This window comes from Perca fluviatilis, chromosome 3, assembly GCF_010015445.1.
Source record: "Perca fluviatilis chromosome 3, GENO_Pfluv_1.0, whole genome shotgun sequence".
NCBI classification, from domain to species: Eukaryota; Metazoa; Chordata; class Actinopteri; order Perciformes; family Percidae; genus Perca; species Perca fluviatilis.
Genome location: NC_053114.1, coordinates 27,748,933 through 27,772,774, shown reverse-complemented (window position 1 = coordinate 27,772,774; position 23,842 = coordinate 27,748,933). Strand labels below are relative to the sequence as shown.

The 23,842-nt window shown below is 40.3% G+C and overlaps 1 protein-coding gene across 2 annotated transcripts in view; it reads right to left on the bottom strand.

Annotated features, from left to right (window-relative positions):
• Window positions 1-946: 946 nt before the first annotated feature.
• Window positions 947-23,842, bottom strand: part of furina (furin (paired basic amino acid cleaving enzyme) a) — an 81,743-nt gene continuing 58,847 nt past the window's right edge. For both annotated transcript variants that reach the window (XM_039795018.1, XM_039795019.1), the window contains exons 7-16: window positions 22,791-22,879; window positions 18,382-18,554; window positions 16,865-17,077; window positions 15,016-15,116; window positions 14,204-14,307; window positions 13,837-13,954; window positions 10,569-10,748; window positions 10,351-10,475; window positions 7,102-7,224; window positions 947-5,946 (exon numbers count right to left, since the gene is read on the bottom strand). In XM_039795018.1, the coding sequence (XP_039650952.1) occupies window positions 5,339-5,946; window positions 7,102-7,224; window positions 10,351-10,475; window positions 10,569-10,748; window positions 13,837-13,954; window positions 14,204-14,307; window positions 15,016-15,116; window positions 16,865-17,077; window positions 18,382-18,554; window positions 22,791-22,879 (1,834 nt within the window). In that variant the 3' untranslated portion in view covers window positions 947-5,338. The remainder of the gene's footprint in view (window positions 5,947-7,101; window positions 7,225-10,350; window positions 10,476-10,568; window positions 10,749-13,836; window positions 13,955-14,203; window positions 14,308-15,015; window positions 15,117-16,864; window positions 17,078-18,381; window positions 18,555-22,790; window positions 22,880-23,842) is intronic.

The following is a 23,842-nucleotide window of genomic DNA, read 5'->3' as shown; positions in this document are numbered from 1 at the left end:
GTTAAAAGCCATATAACTGGGGCATTCGGAGAAAAGGTTTTGTAAAGTCACATCTCGGAAAATACGCCAGTAGTATTTATAAAATATTGAACATTTGGGTTTCTGTATAAGTCCACCACTTACTCCAGACTGAAATCTGTCTCAAGAACGAAAGCATGAACAAATTGGCATGAAAGGTTTGTACACACATTCATTTCCCCTTCAGGATAAATCATAACCTCTATAGCAGGGATCTTCAACAGGAACCAGGGACCCCTAGGGGGGCCTCCAAAGTATTGTTCATTTTTGAAAGTTTTTTCAAAAATTAAAAAATCTTAACATGAGTCCAACATATTATTAGCAAATAGAACTCCCCACTGATGATAGGCTTACTGGCCTTTAGGTAAGGTAGTCACTAAGGCCATCCACAGATACAGTTTATCCCAAGGCTTCACTGTGCCACATGTATGTTTAACATTAAAACGTGATTTATAAAATCCTGCAAACAATTATTAGGCTATTTTAATAGCTTAAGATTCTACGCAAAAAAGGTATGCATAAAGGCTTTAGGCTGCTCTACGTGTTATTGTAGGCACAGTTTAACATGCAACTTTATTTTATACAATATATGTAGTAGGGGGTCCCTGATCTGTCTCTCTTTCAGTTAAGGGGTCCTTGGCTTAAAAACTGCTCTATAGTGATCCCTTAACTCTAAGCGCCATCATCAGGTCAAAATTTTAATTTTGTCCAATACTTTGGTTTATGACCAAATACATGCAAAATGACCCATCAGCCTAAGCTGTACTTTGTTTTTAGCAAAATCCCATTTTAACATGCTGACACTAAACTAAAATGGTGAACATTTATTTATTTAAGTAATGGATTGGAGTACCACTATGTAGTTTTTATACACCAAGCTACACCAAAGCATAATTACTTGAAGAGCATTTAAGTTAGTAAAAACACATTCAAATTTGCATAGATCTTTATTATTTTAGTAGAATCTATAATTGACATCAATTAAATAAAAAGGAAAAAAAACGAGAAAAAAAATCTTTAAATTACAAGAAAATTACACTGCACCATTCATATAGTACAAAAATAGGCCTTATTTTAGTTACGTCCCATGTAAGATAGTCATTCTTGTACATTATTCATAGGTCACAAATCTGCAAGGTACTGTGTGCAGCAACAGGCCAGGAACCTCACAAAGAGGCGGGAGGACGTCGACAGAGTCGTCTGAGGGGGCTCCTCCACTATCTGCTCCCCTCCGCCTCCTCCATCACAAAGTGTTTCATTTATACTTAAACAAGTATGTGCACACACAGACACACACACAGATCTGATTCAGCCCTTAAGTTAATGGAGATGGGATACATTCTACCTCCTCAGCTGCTGAACATACAGGGTGTCGCTGCAGATCTTGACAGAATGACATCAACAAAACACTTTGAACACGAGTGAAGGGGCGACATGTGACAACCTGAAAGCAGCATGTCGTAACACTAAACAGACAGCATTAAAATGATTGTCTTTGGTTATGCCAAAGATATTGCTCCTATTAACTTCATCCAACTTCATATTGATCACTTAAGACTACATCCTAAGGCAGGACTGAAGCAACATTGAGCTCCATGTGAAAGAAATCAGCTGTATGAAGAAAGAGTCTTTTCTTTATAGCCAGAGGAGACAATTTGCGACAAGCTGATTTTTTTGTAACGTTCCTGTTACTTTCTATATTAAAAGGCTTCACACTTAAGGGCCGGTGAAGTGGCAGCCTTATGATGATGAGCTGCTTTCTGGCACAATTAGAGAACCTCTTTTTTTTTTTACCTTTTTTGTGCATAATTTTCATCACATTCTTGCAGTGTAAGGAGCTAATGTTTTTTTTTTGCAGCTCCCTGTGCTTTAGAAGCACTAGCTATTTAATGCTGCGAGCATTCATGATTTTCTTAAATGTTGTACACTTGAATGCACAAAGTTTTCTGAGTTTTCAAGCTGTAGTGAATACAACATCAAGCTAATATGAATAAATCATTTTGTGTGTGCACTCAAGGGGCCACCGAAACTTGTCTGAACACCCCCAAAATGTTGAACTTGAGAAGAAACTATTCTTTCTGGAAGAAATATAAATCTTTTGTAAGGGAAGAAGCACAATGGATAATTGCTGAAAAGACTGAGCATCAATACTAATTGCATTGCTCAGAGTTCCACATTATAGTTCTTCTAAAGAAGCAAACTCTTAGCATCCACACTAAGAAAATAGTTTATGGAAGCAATTTTGGGGCTGCTTTAGCCCATTATCTGTTGTTTGCACACTTCCCACCAAGCTGGGAAAACGATTTTGTGGCTCAAGTCTGAGGGTGTAGTTATTACATTTTTAAATTAGCAACCTTCTTAAACTGGGACTAATCGAAGCCTAAATGGCAGTAGGCACTAATGTACATCACACAAAGCGATGCAGCACACGTTCGTTATTCCGCAGCAACATTAGCTTTGTTCCTTTTTTAGGTCACTTTCTCTAAATCCACATTCTCTGGTTGGTTTCCAATCCAGTTTAGTGTTTCCTGGCTGAAACTGTAGCGATAAGCCAAACATACACCTGCACTGGCCATCTGAGATGAATTAAGCTTCCTGGCTCAGTGCTGTGTCTGAGTGTTTGAGAGCATACATACCTATCTTTTTTTCATGCTTTTGAACAGGATGTTGGAAGGTACTGGTTTGAAACTCTTTATTCTCTGATGTTTTTTCCGCCTCTTTCTCTCTGAACAATTTGCAATTTAAATCACATTTAGCTCTGAATATTTATGAAGAATACCTTCTGAGAAAGCCTTTCAACACCAGTGGTTAAATTAAAATTGATTAGTTTTGTGTGCTTGTGCACTCAAAACAAAGAAATTATTTGATTGTCAGTGACATAAACTTATTCACCCCTGATGGAGCCACCCGGGTAAACACTGAGTATAAGGAAAGAAAAAAACCCGCCCCCAACAATTTCAAGTTGATTTAGCACTTAAACGCTATGGACAATCCTTCTACCAATTCTATTTTCAATAACAAGTTTTAAAGCCCAGGTGTGTCTGCCCATGAATGCTGATCCTAAAGGCAATACATTATAGGAGAGATAGGAGCTTCAGCGGACTAGAATTTACACAGCAGCTTTACAGTTTCTGAATCACAATTGCTTGTTTCTCTTCTAAGACATACTTTTGACTTGGATGCCTATTCTCCTAAAATCTTTCCCGACAATCGTTTTCATATCTGACATACATATAATCTGACCTCTATAATCATTAAACAGCTCCTCTAACGGCTTATGAAACCTTGCTGAATGTTATGAGAGGTAGATCAAAAAAAAATTAAAAATGGATGAGCAGCTGCAGTTTTGTATGCATGTCATCACCATGACAACCTCTCTCAGCAAGCTCCACCGTTTTTGTACTGGAAATGAAAAAGAAAAAAAATCATAATTTCAACAACGATCAATGTATTCAAAATTTCTGTGTGCGTGGGTTAAATCATGAGATGCACATTTTTAGATGATAACCAGCCCCGGAGAAAAAGAATCTCTTTAAAACAATCTTCCCTAAAGGAATGATTAAAATCTCTCAGAATAAATAGTTACTGAGTATCATTCAGAATATAATTAATTGGCAAGTATGCTGAAGACATAATCTGAAATTCAGATTAAACGAAGACTGGAGGGTAAGTACAGCGACACTGACGAGATGTGGAGTCTCGCACTCGATTTCTAAACAGCATTCAAGATTTGAAGAAGAGAGCGGCGACTGTGAGAAGAAGGAAACCTTCACTTCAGAGGGCAGATACATATTTCTAGACCTCATGAGCACTGAGCGACCTCTCTGAGAGACAGACAGACAGGCAGACAGACACACACACACACACACACACACACAGACACACACACACACACAAAGTTTCAGTCATTATGATATGACGTGCGTCTGATGTACGTTTGTAGTGCTCTGACAAAAGGGAAAGCCTTGATGTATTGTTAACAGTGTCTGCTCTGTGAAGGAATCAATCACCGGTAACTGAACACCTGCCAGCTACTTTTGAGAAGCTCTTGTGCTCAACAATCATATTGTTCTGGGTCCCATCAGCACTTTGGCTGCTTCTCTCTCAGCCCCTGGACTGTGAGCACATCAAACACAGAAATTAAATTAAATATTCCTGGAAGGGATTGTGCCTCAGGGTTGATGGAGTAGCCTGTGTGTGTTTTTTTTAAATTTTGTTTTATTATTATCTTTATTTATCGACTCTTTTGATACCCTTCCATGTGATGGCTGGGGAGGTGATGAGTGCAGGGGAACTTATAGTTTCTAAACCAGGATAAATCGAGTCTATCTTGAATCCTGAGAGGCTGAAGAAGCTTTGCTAGTTGTGTGACTCCGTTTGTTCTGCCAGAGCTGAGAGAGATCTTTCCAGACTGAGTGTATAATAAGAGAACTAAACCCCCCCCTTCACACCTACAACTACAACTATACAGATAACAAAAAGACTTTATGAAAGATGGATTTTGTTGAAAGTAAATACAAAACAATGTCTCATACAGAGAAAGACTGGTCTGACTGGTGACAGATGACTATAAACCATTAAAGTCTGGACATTTCCTTGACAACTATTATGCTGTTGATTTGTGCATTTTTAAAATACACTGTGGCTCGCCACGGATAAGTGGTACTTTAATGAACAGATTTTGGACATTCGTGTCACTAAATGACACTTCAGAGAGGATCAATGTTTCTAAATCCGATTTCATGCCTCGTAATACAATTCTTTGCTTTTAAGTTAGAGTACTAAATGTGACAGGACCAGCTTTAGCTTCTCTATAAAGGGCAATACACTGTTCATCAGATTTACACGCTCACATTCACACACATCTTTACGCCGCACATTCAACAATCTCATCTGGCTACTGCACTGAGACTGATGGAAAGAGAGGGAAAAAAAGAAGCAAATAATAATCATTTGTTTACTGTAACAAAAATGAGCTGGAGCTGGAGGGGGAAATGGACTCTGTACACACAGACAGACACTGTTAGTGATTGAGGGCAAGAGGAGGGAGAGAGCCAGTTTAATAGAAAAGTGCCCAAGTATGAACAGAGCCAAGCTCCCGAGCTCTGACAGACAACGGCTTCCCATCAGGTCTCCCACAGCAGATCCTGAAGCAGGACTTGGATGTGAACCCGGTTAGACAGAGCCAGGAAAAAAAGTGACGAGAAATAAAACTAGAAAGGACTGTGAGAGGGCAGTTACCACGGCCCTGAATTATCAGGCAAATGAGGGTGAGAAGACTTTAAAAGCAGGAGAGAGAGAAAGGGATGTGGGGGAGGCATTAAAGAGCACTTTGTGTTTTGATGAAGGCAGTCCTCTCATTTTGGACGTCAAACTCTTCGTTATCAGAGTCTGTATTTACCCCATCATCCCCCCACACTGTCGGAATGCCGCGGTACGACACCACCCTATTTCCCCCGAGGCTGAAACTGCCCCCGAGGCCGCCGCCAGCCTCCAGAGAGGGCATCTTGATGAGTGCGCCTGAGCGCAGCTGCAGCAGCAGGAAGGTGCCAGCGAAGGTAGCAATGATGGCCATGCAGCTTAGCACGGCGACGGTGACGGGCAGCCGGGAGCTGAGCTGGGGCTGCATTCCCGGGTTCCCCTGGCCCACCGTAAAGCTACCAGGGGACTCGCGCATGTACTGGTTAAGGTGCAGGCAGGTGCCAGAGATGGAGTCCAGGGAGCTGTGGGGGGGGCAGGATAGGCAGGCCTGAGGGCTGAGGCTGCTGCAGGTCAGGCAGGGCGGTGGGCAGGGCAGGCAGGCTGGGACGGATGCTGGTTGTATAAAGTTTCCCACTGTGTAGTTGAGCAGCTGGGAGCCCACTGAGAAGCCTGCTGGACATTCTTTCACACAGCCCTGCTTAAAGAGGTAGTAGCCGGCGTTACACTCTGTAATACAGAGAAACAAAGGTTAAAAAAAAAATGCCACTAACACCTTTTTTTACTCTTTATATAAGTCAGACAACCCGAAAAACAGGAAACCAGGATTCCTGCCCAGACAGCCGAAACTCAGAGGGCACAGCTAACATGGGAGAGCACGTTATGTCTGACATTTCTGTATCAATTCACCCATGGGTTGTTTGGTATCTTGGAAAATGTGAGACAAAGTTTCGTGGCAATTTTGCTTTCAATCCCCATTTTTATACTACTTCCACTTTTGCTTACTAAGAAAACTGATGATGAAAGAAGCTTTGCAATTATTATGCTGAGAGCAGCATGTTTAAGTCAACAGAGCTATTTCCATATGTAGCAGGTCCAGATGCAGTCCATTGCCTATAATGGCAATTAACAAACTATGGGTGCTGGGGGTAACAGAGCTGAAAACAGGAGTGTGAGCCAACAGAAACGGGAAAATCTAATTTACTGCAGGATCTTGTCAACTTGTTCAAAAACAAAGAAAACTATAGCTGTGATCCCAAGGTCAGAGAGCGTGGTTTACTATATGATACATGATAATCATAAAATCAAATATATGAAAATTAAATTCAGTTCACCCTCTAATGACTCTGTATATGATCTCGTCAGTCGGTATGTAAATACCTCTGACAGCCTGTAGGGGTCAGACTGTACCTTTTTCAGAAAATATGTAGGTGGACTTCAGTCAGTATCTTCAGACCTTGCCTATAGCAGTATTTGGATTAGGTAAGAGACGGCAGTATGGACACCATTACATTTAAATGAGGTTATTAAAAAGGGACCTGCAGTAAAATTTTATTTGATCTCATCAGAAATTAGATCTTCATTTCAAATTAATAAGGATGCTGAAACTCCATAATGACATGATGTTTGCAGGAAGAGTTTAAATAAGATAATAGTGTAACTTAAAAAAAAGTATGCCCACAGTTGACATAGAGACATGGAATGCAAAGGGAGGCAGCTGAGCACACATGGGATAATATTTTATCCTGTTGACCTCTCAATATCCCGGCTACTTCACATGTCACATCTCATCATGACTAAGTAATTACCCTCCCCCCCCCCCCAGCTGTTGTGACAGTGACTTTATGTGAAGAACAAACTGGGGACAAGAGATACCAGTCTTACCTATGCATATCTGCCTCAGGTCCAAGGTCTTACAGTTGTCACTGCCAGCCTGAGCCTTGTCAGAGGAGCTGGAAGATGCTGAGCCGGTGCCATACAACACCAGGGTGAACTGGGTCAGAGTGCCTGAGTGGAGAGATAGAGGAGATAAAAAAACTGAAATTAACCGGGAGACAAAGTAGGCCTGACAAAAACAGTAAAGCTCTGGCACTCTCTAGGGTGGATTTCGCAAATATATCTTCTTCTCATTGCAGTCTCTTGGATATCTGCATAAAGTGACAGGAAATGACTCCTTGAAATGAGCCGCAATTTAAAGACCGCATGATTTCACTGTGTGCCTAATACGAGTTATAAAGAGCACATCTCTTAAGAATCATTCAAGTGTGGGGACTTATGAGAGGTTCAAATCACCTCCTGCTAAGGAGGGAGGTGTGAGGCGTCTATCTAGATCTGTTTTAGAGGTGCACCGATCGGATATTGGGATCGGATATCGGCCCCGATATTGACAAAATAGCTGGATCGGGGATCGGAAAAATGTACAGATCCATGGGCCGATCCAGTTATTTATTTATTTTTTCCTATGTCGCAGCACCGGGACCACTGTTAACTGCGTACCCTTCTCACTCATGGTACGGTAGTAACTTTATAACACAAAAATTAATAACCCACAACTAACTCTCTTTAAGAGGATAAAACACCATAGCATATAACAATTTGTGACTTAAACAGTTTTTAACACTAATCATTTTACAATTACAAATGTACACCGCCCAACGGCATGCTGGGTAACATTATAGCTGCTAGCCTAGCTAGCAAGGTAGCATAACAGTCTTTTAACCCTTGTGTTGTCCTTCGGGTCCCAGTGACCCGAAGGACAACACAAGGATTATGTACTTCCATTTACTTTGTTGAGAATTGCTCTCTAAACAAGGGTTAATACAGCACCTTAGTTCTTGTTTGTACAGCATTTTGGTCAGCTTAAACTGTGTTTAAATGTGTTCTAGAAATAAACTTTACTTACTTACTTTAAAAGAAACCGGTTTTAGAGAGCAATTCTCAACAAAGTAAACGGAAGTACATAATCCTTGTGTTGTCCTTCGGGTCCCAGTGACCCGAAGGACAACACAAGGATTATGTACACAAGGGTTAAACTGGGAGAGGCTCCGGTCGCTACTGCACATTCAAGAACCGAGAAGAAAGTTAGCTAGAGGATGAAGAAAGACCGGAGATACACCAGAACAACATGTGCTCAAGAGAGGAGTCGTCTGTTGTTCCGAAGTTTTTGTGTTTCTAAAAAATCTGACATAATTTAGCCACTGTTGTTGCCCATTGCTCTAACATTACCCGGCCGTGCTAACGTTACCGTGCTAACGTTAAAGACATGTCACTTCAAGCATGCAGCGGAGCAACATTATGAACGCAATCCACCTACGGTCCTGCTACAGACCGTTGAGAAAGACGGGTTCAGAGCAATGATTAAAACACTGGATTTAAGATGTCTTGCCTCCGCCAACCTACTAACATTATTCAAACAGCGAAGGAGGCTGACAGCGGAGCTACATTCAGTCACCCACTACAACCACACTACAACAACCTAACTAGTGTTTATACAACTAGCTTACAACTATTTTGTTTTGAAAGGGAAACAACGTTAAAGTTGTTTGTATGTGTAGGCTATTCATTCAATTTGAGTTTATTTTACTAATTTGCTACAGTTTGCACAAGTTAGTTTAGCTTCTGTAACTGTTTCATGGATTCATCTTCATATAAAGTTATTGTATTATGTCGTGGAGCCAAACCCTTTAGTAATCAAAGCTTTTAGTAAACATGATGACATTAACATCTTTTTGTGATATTCTATGTAATCCTGACAGTAGAATAAGCCATTACAAACCTATATAAAAGGTGGCCCATTATTGAAGGCCCATTATTGTTATTCATTTAAATTTATTTTAAGAAGTTTGATTACATTATATTTTCGATTTGAAAGCAGAATTGTTTTTTAAATAACAAATAAATAAGAATTCAATACATTACACCTATGTTATTTTGTCTTAGTTAAGAAAGTAATGTTTAGTTAGGAAAGTCTGGTGCCTTTAGTCTCTTCCACATGGTGGAAGGAAGGTACAAGGTGGAAGGTATACAGTTTATTATTAATTCAGCAACGGTATCGGATATCGGGACTGAAAAAGTCGGATCGGTGCATCCCTAATCTGTTTTCTGGGGTTTTCTTGATTTCTGAATACCATGTTGTGGGTGGACACGATAAGTCCAGATGCAGACTGTTGTGGGTGGATGATACAAGCGCAAACAGAAAGAGTGAAGTATTCACTTCACTGCTTTATCGTGCTCCCTGCTATAAAAAAACAACAACTGATTGCTGCAGAGCTGTACAAAGTTAGCTTCACAGTTCCTATAAAGAGAACAAATGCACAGGCACTTTGGATACAGGAGCCACTTGATCTCCTGGCACTGAATCCTTAACCATTGAGCTGAACTCTAGACTCAACAGATTAATGCGCGTGTTGATTAACATTCATGTAAGGTCATTCCATGCCACCCTCGTGGCCTAGCAACACGTGACCGCAACGCCGCTTGTATAAATCCGCTTGTTGCCTCGCTTCCCCCGTGTTTCCTGTATCTCTGATGTCACTATCAAATAAAGGCAAGAATGCCAAAAGAAAAACACTGCTGAAGTTAAGATTAGAAAAATTTGTCCTATTGAAAGTTATTTTTCCAGTTTTCAACATATTATTGCCATTAATTTTGCCTGTCTTGTTCTAACTACTGCTTCTTTTTTTCAAATTTGTTGTTTCTTTATGTTGCACTCTTGATTAATAAAATTTAAAGTTTTTTTAATTATTCAAGTCATTTATCAAGTAGTGAGGATTTACTGCTTTTCCTTGTTCAATATCATTTTAATTTAAATATCTTTCAGATTGTTGATCAGATCAGAACCAAACAGCAAAAAAGTTATATGAAGATGTGTATTTGAGATTGTAATGGGCATATTTTTACTATTTTGAGACATTTTACTGAAAAAAAAAAAAAAAAAAAAAAATTAGCCAATTAATCTGGAAAGAATTCAACAAATGTAATCAATAATGAAAATAACCCTATATCAAATATGGCCAAAAGACATTCAAGACATAAACTTGGACAGCAACAAATTCCAGATACGAACACAAACATGCAGACAAATCCACCCAAAATGTTCCATTCTTGAATCTCTCAACAACAAAGACGCTTTACCATAGTCACTGGCACCAGCCACGTTCTCAATCTCCAGTGTCCACGCCCCGGTGGGGTTCTCGTCCCAGGAGTGGGTGGTCATGAAAGCCCAGTCGTTAAAACCCTCTGATGAGTAGTCATGAGGCCTGCAGGAAAACCACAAGCAAGGAGTGTAAACAGTTTGTGTTTACCAACTTGTACTGTATTGTCTGTGCGTAAGCGTACTTGAGTGCTTGTACCTGGGGTGGAGCAGAGTGGAGCGTGTGCCGGCAGGACTAATGAGGTGGATTGCCAGGTTTCCTCTGCGGTTGTAGGACAGGGTGAGCCGCGCCTGGACGTGCTCTAATGAAGTCACGTAGCTGTCTGTCCCGATGCAGGCATCCACAGTCTTGTTAATCAACAAATGGCTGCCAATGTTTCTGTCAAACATGAGAAACGACACAAAGAAGACACATGGACACAGCGGTGGGTATTAGTTGTAGGTTGTTTGCTGCTGAGATCATTACTGGCTCGTTCTGAACTTGGGATAAGCTACACTCCAGATAACTGGGTGAGTGTGACATTTGGCTCGCGGCCAGAGTGAAAGCCTGCAGAGGGTGAAGAGCTTGTGGCCTTGAACAGGATTAGTTTCTCACAACCTGTAGCACCAAGGTCCTCTATGGAAGTAAAGCAGCCGCCTCTTTTAACTCCCTCGCTTAGGAGATACACACATCCACAACAATTCTGAGGAGGAAGAAGACTCAGGGTTTTACTGACACAAGGTGGTGTGATCACTGAACTGAGACGCTGTTTTAGGACACAGTCCCTCTAGGTTCAGTTGGATAAAGAGTGCATTAAAGGACTCCATAAACGCCTGATATGGGAATAGTCCAAAAGGCTAATTTACACCACTTTTCTACATTAGACGCCAACGAGTCATACAGTGACTGGCCACATTATTGTTGTGATGCAAATTGGTAGCAATGCAGCACTTCAACATTTGCATGTTTGGGGTATTTTGTGGGGCATCTAGGTGGAGTCAGAAAACACGAGAGAAGAAAATGGAAATTTATACAAATGGCTTCTGAACTTTGTTTATCATTGCCATTTGCCCAATGCAGTCTGGGATTTAAGATCTGGGAGAAGCAAAATTTGTGGTGCTGTCGCAGGCATGGCATCTGTTTTTTACAAGCACATACACACAGAAAGATAAAAGGAGGTATATGCTATAAACCTACAAACCATGAAAAATCAATGAGTAAATGAGAGCAAATGATCAAGTTTGGCTCTTTTTATCAGTATAAAAGAATTTTTATACCGCACCCCCCCTCGGCTTTTAGCAGCTCACGGCAGATCTGGTCCAATGCATTATGAAAAATCTACCAATACCATACTTATCACTTATCAATTGGAAATCCTCTATTAAATGATTTTGAAATTAAATCTGTTTACAGCAATAATCCTGAGCAGACACAAATGTGTATTTTAATCCAGTGTTTATAAAGCTTTTCATAAAACACAAAATATTCTGGGAGGCAACCAAACCTGAAGAATTGCCATCCATTGGGTGGTTCAGTGTTTCTAAATCATAGATCACTTTTTGAAAAGCTTTGTCTCATTTCAGTCAACTTCAGTATGCAGTTATACAAAATGTTGTAGTCCTGGTGCTGATTTGCATCAAGCCAAATCCTCTTTCAGAACATAGTGTGCGCACACATCTGGGTGTCGGTCACATTCAATGTTGAAACAATAGACAAGAAATCTCTCTGATAGCTATTTGAAACAAAACCTGTTTACTCACATATTTGGTTAGACACATACACATTTACAGGAGCTTTCCTGCAATGACTTTATGCTTTAAGGAACAATCCATTTTCCAAATGTTAGGCCAACCAACAACAAAAAAATCCGTGATCTGCAAACTCCAGTCACTCTGAAAACCATAAAAACATTTCTACACACAGAATAACATTTAACTGTTACACAGTATGTAGTACTGTAGTTTTCCCAGGAAATGTGTTCTTTTTGATCATACTGTCATGATTCTGTTAGATGTAATCACTGGATATAATGGACAGTGAGAGAGACACTGAACCCCTACCTGCCGACATATTTCAAGACACTCTGGATAAGTGAGCCAGCTAAACACCTAAAATGTAAATTGAATAACCTGCCTTGACTGCTGCTCCCAGACGCTCGAACCATCTGCTCTGAGCACCTCATAGCCGTAAAAGAGACAACAGTTAAAGAGAGACAAACCTCGAACCGGGCGAGGAAAGTGACAGGGAGCGCATAATGAAGAGGAGATGTCAGGCTGCGTTTAGACTGTGACACCAGGAAAGGAAGGAATTAAATGGCTGAGGAGAAATATAGTCTTAACAGCGAAAGCAACACATGAATTGACAAATTATTATTTCTCTTTTAAATGCTCCCTCTCAAGCCGAGCGCCTGGGGCACACAAACACACGGAGCATTTCAATGGGCCAAGCTGCAGATAAAGACACAACGTGTCACTGCAGCAAAGCATGACGGCTCAGTTATACAGGAGCATCTCCTACACCTGCATTCTGTTACGGACCAGTTTAATATCAATGTCTCTTATCGCTCACCGTGGCTCAAACATCCAGGTTTATCTCATCATAATGATGAATCCCAAGTTTACGTCAAGACAATGTATATAACAATGTATTTATTGTGTATCTGTTCTGCTATTTATTGTAATGGTATATTGACTACTATTATTGTATCAGTATGCAATTATTTCTCCAATCACTCAATCATTCATCCCTTCATGTTTTATCTGTTTTATCACATGGTTATTTACCTCTGTGCTCTATGTGCCACTGCTATCTTAGCCAGGACACTCCTGTTAAAAAAGCTTCCTCCAGAGCCAGAGATGGCTTTAAACAGCTGCTTTTAAATGCTAACTAGTACTCCACGTGGAGAGCAAATTGCTGCGTGTGTAAAATAAGTAAAGATATTAATTATATACTGTATGTTAGGGCTGACACTTTATTCAAAATACAAACTGCTGTTTGAATGTGCAAAAGTTTTTATATTCGACCTGCAATGATCCAGTGACTGCCCGGCTGCTTTTTCAGTAAACCCTGTTTTCTTTGCTAACACAAAACGGAGAAAACCAGCTAGCTGTGCTGAGCAGATAATCATTACACCAACCATCTGCGAAGTAAAGTGAGTAAAGATTTTCGTTTTGACACAGATGAAAACATTGTGAGTAACGGTAAGACCGTTTGCTGAGTTTGTAAAATACAACTGCCTTACAATAACGTTGGCTTGCCACTCAAGTGAGGCAGCGGAGGCACCTTTGAATGAACAGAACATTAATACTAAAATGTTGTTTCGGTTTAGGTGGTGTGAGTTGCATTTAAATTAATTCAAACAACTTACCAGTTACTTCTCATTAGTTTGAACTAGATTTTATTTGGCAGCTGTAATATGTGTAGACACTTGTAATCAGGGTGTTGAGATAAATTCTGAGAGCTGTGTGTGCGTGTGTAGTGTACTAACCTTGGCTCAAAGACCATGGTGATCACACATTTCCGCTGTGGCCTCACACTGGTCCACGTTTCTGCCAGCGCAACAATTGCACTGGCATCAAGTAGACCATATCCATATGAATGGCTAACTGCAGAGACCAAGAGAGAAAAAGGAAACAGACACATGAATGTTGGCCTGCTGAGAGCAGCATCCTCTCCCAGCTCCAACGTCATAGACGAGCTACAGTGTGTATCCCATTTTAAGCTTTCGCACAACCAATTCCAGGGCTTTGCATCTCATTATAATGTGGTTTAATAGATGCATAACGAGTTAATGAGCCTCAAAGACATCTGCAAACTGCAGAGGGCAGAAAAGAACTTTGAAGGAGTTGCTGTACCTTTGCGCCCAACTCCATTGGTTCTCCAGTCGTTGGTGAGCAGGTGTGCAGGGTGAGAAGTTCGTACAACCAGATGTTGCATGTCCCTCCAAGTCAGGTTTTTACTGGAACACACACACACACACACACACACACACAATAAGACTGGCTTTAGGCACTCAACAGGTCAAACAGCAGCTCCCAGGTTTGAATGGACAAAAACTTTAAATGTGTAATTCGTATTGTGGATTAGTAACTTTGCTCAATCACTTTCTCATCTGTTCCTCATTGCAATTCTTTTCTATCACCTCACTCTGTTTTTCCACAAGACTAATTAGTCCCTTTCAGGACTGTTTGTCCCTCCATTAGTGCTGCGTGACTGGATAAGAATGATTAGCGCCGTTTTTGTAAATGCACTGTAAAAGTTTGTTAGGCAGAGGGGTTAAAAAGTAGTTCATAAAATGGGACAATCAAGCAGAATTGATGCATTAACATGCTAGTCTGTGCTAAAAAAACAGAAAATTATTTTACCTGTTGCCACTAAACAACCAATTTAAAACAAGTTTGGGGCATTCCTTCAAACTAATTTAGCTTTCTGAATATTTTAAAGTACACGCAGGTTCTAAACTCTAGAATAATTACAGCACAGACTAATCAAGAGTTTGTTCTATACAAATTATATTTTTAACACTTTGCTTTTTTATAGTATTCAAATTGTTTTAATCAACAAAAGTCAGGGAAATATGCAGATGGTTAAGGTTAGAATAAGGCTGTAAAGATGAAGAGAAGTGCAAGGCTTGGTAAAACTCTGAAAAATGGGGATCAGCACTTACTTGGCCTCAAGGGCAAGAGCGATGATCCCAGCAGCCAGCGGAGCGGAGGCAGACGTGCCTGTGTGAGAGTCTGTGCATTTTGATTTGAGATCTGTCGTCACCTACGGAAGAGGAACACGGTAAAGCTGAAATAGACAGCTCCAACAAAAACTTGGAAATTTATTAGGAAAATTATTCTTCCAATTCAGTTTTACAACTCTGTCCTCACACAGTATAACAAATCCTGAACTTTACCAAAACTGCTCTTGTGCCTTCACTTTAAAAAATATATTGACAAGATATTTAAAATCTTGTCACCTGATAACTTGGAATTTGCGTCAAGCAAGCAAAAAACCTTATTTTCCATCACGTCCTCTCTTACTATATCATACTTATTTGCTGGAGGCAGAAACAATTAAAGAAGCGGGAACTCAAAAGCAAAAAAGTCCTCAGCACAGCTTCCTGGACCCACTGGAAAATCAAAGCAGGGAAATCGTATAAATTATGCTCACCCTCTCTCAACTACTACCAGTCAGGTGTCTTTGAGCAAGACTCTTAAGGTCAAATGCTTCAATAGAAAATCTCCTTGATGGCCGACAGCAGATGGCTGTGGTTGAACTGGGCAGCTGCAAGGAGTGAATTTCTGCAGCTGCATGAATACAAAGCAAGGCAGTGCAGAACCAGCATGTTTGTACTTGAGATCTCGAGAAGGATAAAGGTTACAAAACACTGCTTCACAAAACGCCCCCAGTCACCCACGATAGAATGGTAAAGGGGAGGTCAATCTATGTAACTGAATAAGAATACAAAAGCAGTCAGAATCAAAAATCTGCTCTATGTGCTGACCAATGCTCCAAAAAACTGATCTTTTAACGGACTAAACTGAATAATGAATGCACTGGCAGAACTGACTTGTTTCAATTATGCATTCAGGAGCGTCCCATATTCCCCTTAGCTTAAATCGAAAGAGAAGGATAATATAAGTGAAAAAAAAATCCCTCAACAGACATTAAGATATTCACTCCTGCATAACCCGAGAGGTCCCACCCTCTCTTCTCTACTACATCTCTTCATTCCCGCGTTCATGAGAGTGACAGCACAATTAAATGAGGCATTAAGGGACCAGCCACATGTCAGGGAGATGCCATAAGCTGTCTGTCCAGTTGGCCTGGCTGCTAGACTGTATGCTAGAGAAAGAAAGGCTGAACGTGTGCGTGTGATTTTGTGTTTGTGACAAGAATATTAAGCAGCAACAGATTGTCAGGCGGAGTTTCAGCCGTACACTATTCATAATAGTTTTAATGGTCCAAGACTGAATGGATGGAGAAGAAGAAATGAAAAAGTCATGCTGTGGTTCAGACAGCAGGTTCAGAATAAAGCTGCAGAAGGTGTTGTGTGTATGGAGCTTAAACAATTACTCAACTAATCACATATTACATAAAAACTAATCTGCAGCTATTTTGATAATCAATTAATCATCCATTATCTGTAACTGCTTAACCTATTCAGGGTCGCGAGGGAGCTAAAAGCCGATCCCAGCTGACACTGGACGAGAGGCGTGGTACACCCTGGACAGGTCGCCAGACTATCACAGGGCTCACATATGAGAGACAGACAACCATTCATGCTCACATTTACACCTACATGTCATTTAGAGTAACAGTTAACCCTGACCTTATCCAGGATGCAGCCTGGATAAGTGTTTGTTTGTCATTCAAACATTGCAGAAGCTATAAGGAAGCTGTGGATCAAGTAAACTTCACCTTGGAAATAAATATCCTACCTTTATTACCACAGACGTGGAAGCAGATTCTCAGATAATGTGAGGGACACAAGGAGAGGAAGAGAATGATGGAAAGACACAACTCACTATCTGTTTCTCGTTGAGGTTCCCCGAGCTGTAGGTGGTGGCGAGGGTGGAGGAACAAGCCTCGCTGTACCAGGGGACGTTGCCGTTCTGGGTGGAGCTGCTGATGGACAGGGTGTAGATGCTGTTGGTGTAGCCGTCGCAGTTACAGCTGTCCTTCTCCCTCCCTCCGTTCCCAGAAGCCCACACAAAGATGGAGCCCAAACCACTACGGCCCTGGAGATCATACAGTACATTCAGACAAACCGAAAAGAAAGAAGAAGAAAAAAAAATGACCACAGACCCTTTCATCCATTCATTCATCCATCCATTCATTCATTCATTCATTCATTCATGCCTTGGACCACCACGAACCAGAAAATAACAAAATCCCATTCAATTTTTAATAGGAATTCCAATTATAGGAGGGCAAATTCATTGCAGGGCTCATTTGAAAAAGGGCCTATTAAAAAAACGCAGCATACTGTACATCACAGAGGCCGGGGTGGTCATTCAGTAAATTAAAAAGAGCTAAATATCGCATGACAGCAATGCAAAACAAAAAGGCACTTTATGACAACAGCTCATTGTGATAAATCATCCAACCTCTCAGCCTTTGAAGTGAAATAATTTTCATCTAAGAGACGCTTTATTGTATTGAGTGGAACCATCTCTCTCGGCATTGATCAAACCCAGCTATGCACCACCCACACCACCATCTGACGGCAGTCACTGTGGCAATTATCTTAGTAGTCAGTGTCAGTGGTTCCAATCAGCTTTATGGAACATGTCTTGAATCCTATTGCTCTATAACAAGAGTCAGTGTAAGCTGGATGGATGTGTGTATTCATGGAGTGCAAGAGCCTGGGGTGTGATCTGTATGCTTATTAATCTGTTGACTTGTTCATTTTACAGTACATATCTGATACGTGATACATTTAAACAAGTGCTGCCATCATCAACAGGACTGGTTACATGATAGCGTTAGTTTCTTTTTAGTTAATATTCAGATTGCCATGTTGTTAAATGCTGACAGACTATTTTTTTTTAATTACTCCCGTTAAAATCTCTGTTTGGAAGCCTTTGATTAGAAATGCTTGTCAAGTAATTCAAAGCTCCAGTAACGGTTTGATTAAAATTTCAACAACAAAAAAATCTTGATTATTATAAATATATATATATTTTTTTATTCAATCTTGAAGAGACCACATGGCAACAGACAGAAAGAGCTGAAAGATAAAAGATGAGCTGGCAGTTTAAGAAGTGCCCTTCAACTAACAATAAATATTCAAAGAAAAACTTTTCATACTTAATTTATGTCAGTGCTGCTTCTATTCATTTTCCAAGATTTCCCTCCCTGGTGGCTTTTAGAGGACATTCCCTTCTATTCATAATAGTCAGGGTCAAAAATTGCTTTGTTCTTTCCGCTTGTGTTCTCTCATGCTTGAATAGTTCAATTACTGACTGCTGAAAGGAAGCCACGCACAGGCAGTAAATAATTTCTGTCTCACACAAACACTCAAACACAAACGCACACACACCTCTGTAACTCCACGCAGAAAAGCTTCTTTGGCGAGTTTGGCAGGTCCGTCGACAGTTTTGCCATCATCCTCTGGGCCCCAGCTGGCGCTGTAGATGTCGATGTGTTGGGGATTCAGACTGAGGGACTGGGCCTCCACCATGTCAGTCACCTCGCCATCCAGCATACGCACACCTGCATCCACGTTCACAAATGCACACAACACATACAGATGCACACCACATGACAAAACAGAAAGCTTTTCTTAGTACAGATGCACACCACATGACAAAACAGAAAGCTTTTCTTACACACACACATACACATAATTTAGTAAGTAATAGTTTATATGAAATTGAATACCTAATAAACATAGAACCAAAGTGATGTGAGGCAAATGGCTAGCAGCTCGAGGCTACATAACCAACACACCCATATCTCCAACCGAATGGTTGAGTGGCACTTTGGGTAACGTAGGTGCCAGGTTTTGACAAGAAAGAATAAAGTGCGGAATAAAAAAAGACGATATCTCTGAATCTCTTGCATCAAATTTTGACAATTTTTTTATTTTTATAAATGTCCATTATGTATGCAACAACGTTATAAGAGCGCAATGCTAAATCTGTGTAGTTCTTTTACCACAACCACTGAAACATGCAACAAAAATGTTGCAAGTGATGACAATCTTGCAGGATACTGTTCCTCTAGTCTGCGGCTCAACGTCTTAGTTCATGGTGTATTAGCGCTGTAGTTGTACCTGACTGTTTGCTCATGTTCAGCTCGGTTTGGCATGTGTAGGGACAAAGCAATGCTGCCGTGGTGATGTTTGATGTGCATACATGATTGTTTGCAAAGCTGTACATTGTGTGCATTTGTACGGTGCAGCACATGCTGCTGGTGTTCGTTATTTGTGCATCCCCTGTGACGTTCTTATGGACCACACCATGTAAATCAACACCATCTCTATTGATTTGCTTTGGTGCTTGAGCTGGTTTGAAAAAAACTGAAATGGAGCTAAAGCAATTGCAATGTGGGTGAACTGCCTGCTCAAGTGTGCAGCAGACTTATGAGACAGAAAATTCAGATAAAAAGATGAAAGACAACATTAGTTGTCTTCCTCTATGTGTCTGGATGAAATTGATGTAACTGCCTGAGTGCAAATTGAATCAGACTTTAATTAGTTAACAACTCAGCCAATGTTCATTGAGCTCAGTGATCATTATTGAAGTGCTATACCAGAGATAAAACATAAACACACACACAACGGTGGAGGAAAGGCATAAAGAGAGTGAGGTGGCTGTCCTAACGTTCCTCCAGAGAGAGAGAGAGAGAGAGAGAGAGAGAGAGAGAGAGAGAGAGAGAGAGAGAGAGAGAGAGAGGTGAGAAAAAGACACCTAAAAAACAAACTAATTTCCCCCTTTGATGCACTGCAGCTCAGGTTACTTCATGCTGCTCGATATGGGTTAGAGTAACCAACGACTGGCTCTTTGAAGTCTTCCAAAAGCATCAAACAAGCACTGGACTGCTAGTGTTTCCATGGCAGCCTTCACTTTTGTGAGGGGGCAATGTGATTCGCTGAGGAGACCAGAGAAACCAGAGACCAGGGTTGAAAATGCATCAAGGTTCAATTAGTTTTTTTGTGTGTAAATGCAACGTACAGTATTACGAGTTGCTCATTAACTCTCAGATGATATTAAAGCTCAAGTACATTTAGCTTTGGATTACAAGACATTATTACAAATTTTGGAAATGTTGGAAGTAAGTTTTTAAATCATAAATTATGGTTCCACAACTAAAAACAGGATTCAAACATTAGAAATCACTCTTACAATGTTCGTAAACTAATCTCATATGCAATAAAATGTTGCATTTCTTTCTTGCTTTAGCTAAGGTCCACAGCCTTCGAGTTCTACTGATGGAAAGGAACACGGGAAGGTTTTCACAACTCCGTGCCGCCTCGTTGGAATCATACTGGGAGAAAAGGTTGAAGTAAAAGATCATGAAATGAAAAAAATAATTTGTTTACAATGATAAAAATAAAACATATCTACTTTGTTGTTTTTTTAAATATCAAAAAGCTTCTATTAAAGAATGGGAACAGAAAAAAAAAACTGCTCCCTCCCTGTAGGCAGAAACAAAACAACCCATCAGGGTTTGGTTTTTTTGCTACTCTCACACACTCCATTTTTTGTCTCTGACAGACAAATAATTTTAAACTGTTGGTTTCATTTTTTAATTATGTTCTCCATTAATAGTGCCATTAATTGTGGCACTGAAGTCAAAGTCCGACCCTTACAAGGCCAAACGCCCGCTGTAAGAGTTTTCTTCTCCATCCATGCCCTATGTGCTTAGTAGATTCACACCTTGATACCAGAAATGTAAGCTTACTGAAAAACAAGGTAGCACATTAGAAGTACAAAGTGAGTGAATGATGAAGTAAACAGGCTTGTTAGTTCAGCTGAGATCTCTTTCTCCCTCCATAGACCCATTTGCACTCTAACTACTAATTTCATTATCAATGAATATGACATTCATTTCTGGGTTAATGGATAAATCGTTCATTGAGAAAATCTAGTGTAGATAACAGTAAAAAACGTCATTTACAATTTTCTAGAGCAGCAAATCCTCACACTTGAGAAGCCAGAACATTTTTGGCATTTTGCTTGATAAATGCTGGTTCACTTTCTGTCGACAGACACAAATGTTTATTTGGTCTTTATTTCACTGGGGACACCTGCTTGAATAAAAATAGGGGAAGGTGAAGTTTGCCAACCCTCTGCATGCACATACTGTAATTGGGGTGACAGACACTGGGTGATGACATTTCATTGGCTTGAGTGACAATCAAGTATCAAGCATGTGTCTCTCAGGAGCAGCGGGAGCTGACATCATGGCGGGGACCCTGGCAAATGTATTTTGACGATCTGACTTCAGCCCATCTGACATGGCTTCAAAACAAATCTAACAGTGGGCGTTTTGCCTTCCTATAAAAAAAAGGGTTTTCGTGGTGGGGTTAGCTCAGTTGGTAGAGCAGGCACACATATATAGAGGTTTACTCCTAGACGCAGCGGCTGTGGGTTCGACTCCGACCTGCAGCCCTTTGCTGCATGTCATTCCCTTTCTCTCTCCCCTTTCATGTCTTCATCTGTCCTGTGGAATTAAAGGCCTGAAATGCCCAAAAAATTATCTTAAAGTGCCCATATTATGAAAAAATCACTTTTTCTGGGATTTGGGGTGTTCTTTTGTGTCTCTGGTGCTTCCACACACATACAAACTTTGAAAAAAATCCATCCATGCTGTTTTGAGTGAGATACAGTTTCTGAATGTGTCCTGCCTTCAGTCTCCTGGTGAGCTGTTCAAAATCGGCCTCGGACTGTGACTCCGAAATGAGCTGGCTAACCACAACCGTTAGCATGCTAACCGTTAGCATTAGCATGCTAACGCTAATGCTAACGCTAGCATGCTACGTCGTTCTCAATAGCAAAGCACTGCTACAACACACACAAGTTCACCATAATCTACAAAAGAACTACTTACATGTGTGCCCTCATTTAGAAGTCTCCCAGCTAATCCTGCCTTGTAACTGACCAAAGTTGGAGAAACAGCCTGTCTTTTACTGTCTCTAGAGTTAGCTAGCTGACATGCTCTACATCTAAGCTACTGAGCATGTGCGAGTGCAATCAAAGATAGTACAGAAGAAGAAGATGAAAAGAGGTCTCACTCTGTAGCTAAAACAGAAACCAGGTGAAAAGAGGATCTGCAGCAGTGAGAGAGAGCTGTGCAGTACAACAAAAATATGGTGCTTTTTGAAAATTAAACCATGTAAACCTATTCTGGTACAATCTTAAAATACAGTTATGAACCTGAAAATGAGCATAATATGGGCGCTTTAAAAAAAAAAAAGTGGTGTCACTAAAGAAGTGACACCACTTTTTTTTTAGCACAACGAGATATCTTTAAATGCATTGAGTTAGCAGTCTACCCAGTACATGTTGTACTGTGCATTGAAGGGTATATATAATGTTTTGTCTGCACCGATTTACAGTAGATATAACATTAAAAGTAAGTTATATCAACCATTTTTTGTTTAACTTGTATACAAGCCGAGAGCAGTACATTTTACATCAATTTAACACAGATTCCCTCAAAGCTAAAGCACCAAATCATTTCAGAAACTGCATACCACTGTGCTTTTTCAATACTGTCACTCCATGGAAAACCAATACTGTTACGGTGAATTGGCAATCCACATCACAACTGTGGTGATGCTCAGAAAGACTCAGTGACATGCTGTGCCTGGGAAATGGACTGCAGATAACACTGGCGCTGCAGAACAAGTACTTTAACTATTCTGGCAGTCAAAAAGAAAACTGAGATGAAACTCGCCTCTTTGAGATCGAATCAATCATCCACGTTTATATTTGACCTTACCCCCAATCTTGGCATTGTAGGCCACACCGACTCCACAGATCCCATTGTTGGCTACTGCTGCCACTTCTCCTGCACATCGTGTTCCATGCCTGGAGAGGAAGAATGAGAAAGTGAGAGGTATGTTTAAGGAACCTACTTATCCTTCTTGTAGTGTCATTCACCTAATGACACAGCATTTTACTGTATATATAAACACAGGTAGGGTATATGTCTAACAACGGTTGCTTGTGAGAAAATGTACTCCCTCCTGCACAGAGGTCGAGCTGCAGACTGAGACAAAACAAACTTGTGGAGACAGGTTTTGGGCTTTTATACCATTAAATAAATCTGAATTCCCATTTGTCTAAAAGACAACATCCAGCCAATGAGTGGAAACTTATGTACGTCATCTATGGCCTTCTAGCATAAGTAACCTTGGAATGCCTACAGGGCCTGATTCGAGACAAGGGAAATAAGACGAAATACTACCGTCACACATGGGAGGAAATTGTCAGACGTGTATTAAGTACTAGAGACCATACTTGAGTAAAAGTACAAGTGCTATTGTCAAAAAAGTGACTTGAGTAGAAGTAGAAGTGCTCTTTAAGCACCACACTTAAGTAGAAGTACTAAAGCATTCAACATTTTTTGTACTTAAGTATTGCAAGTAGTTTATTTTAAAATGTACTACTCAAGTACTGAAAGTAAAAGTACAAGTATTGTGTTATTTAGTTATTAAAGAAAGCAGTCAAAAGTTTGAATATCATATTGTTTATATTATGTCAAATGTTTAGCCTAAGGCTGTAGCCAAAGGAATTAACAAATATTAAATATATTCTATTAAAAATAACAAATATTAACAAATACTGAAATAAAATGTACAATTATCACACTGTGCAAGTAAAATGAACATCCTCTCCAGCACAGTAACGATTATAGCCCCAAAAAACGTATCACACACTAGCTAGTAACGTGTGATGTACAGGAAAGTTAGCAAGCTAGCAACATACAGATAAACTCGTAGCTTCACATCACAGTGTCAAACGGTTAACATTCAGTACTCATTGCAGACT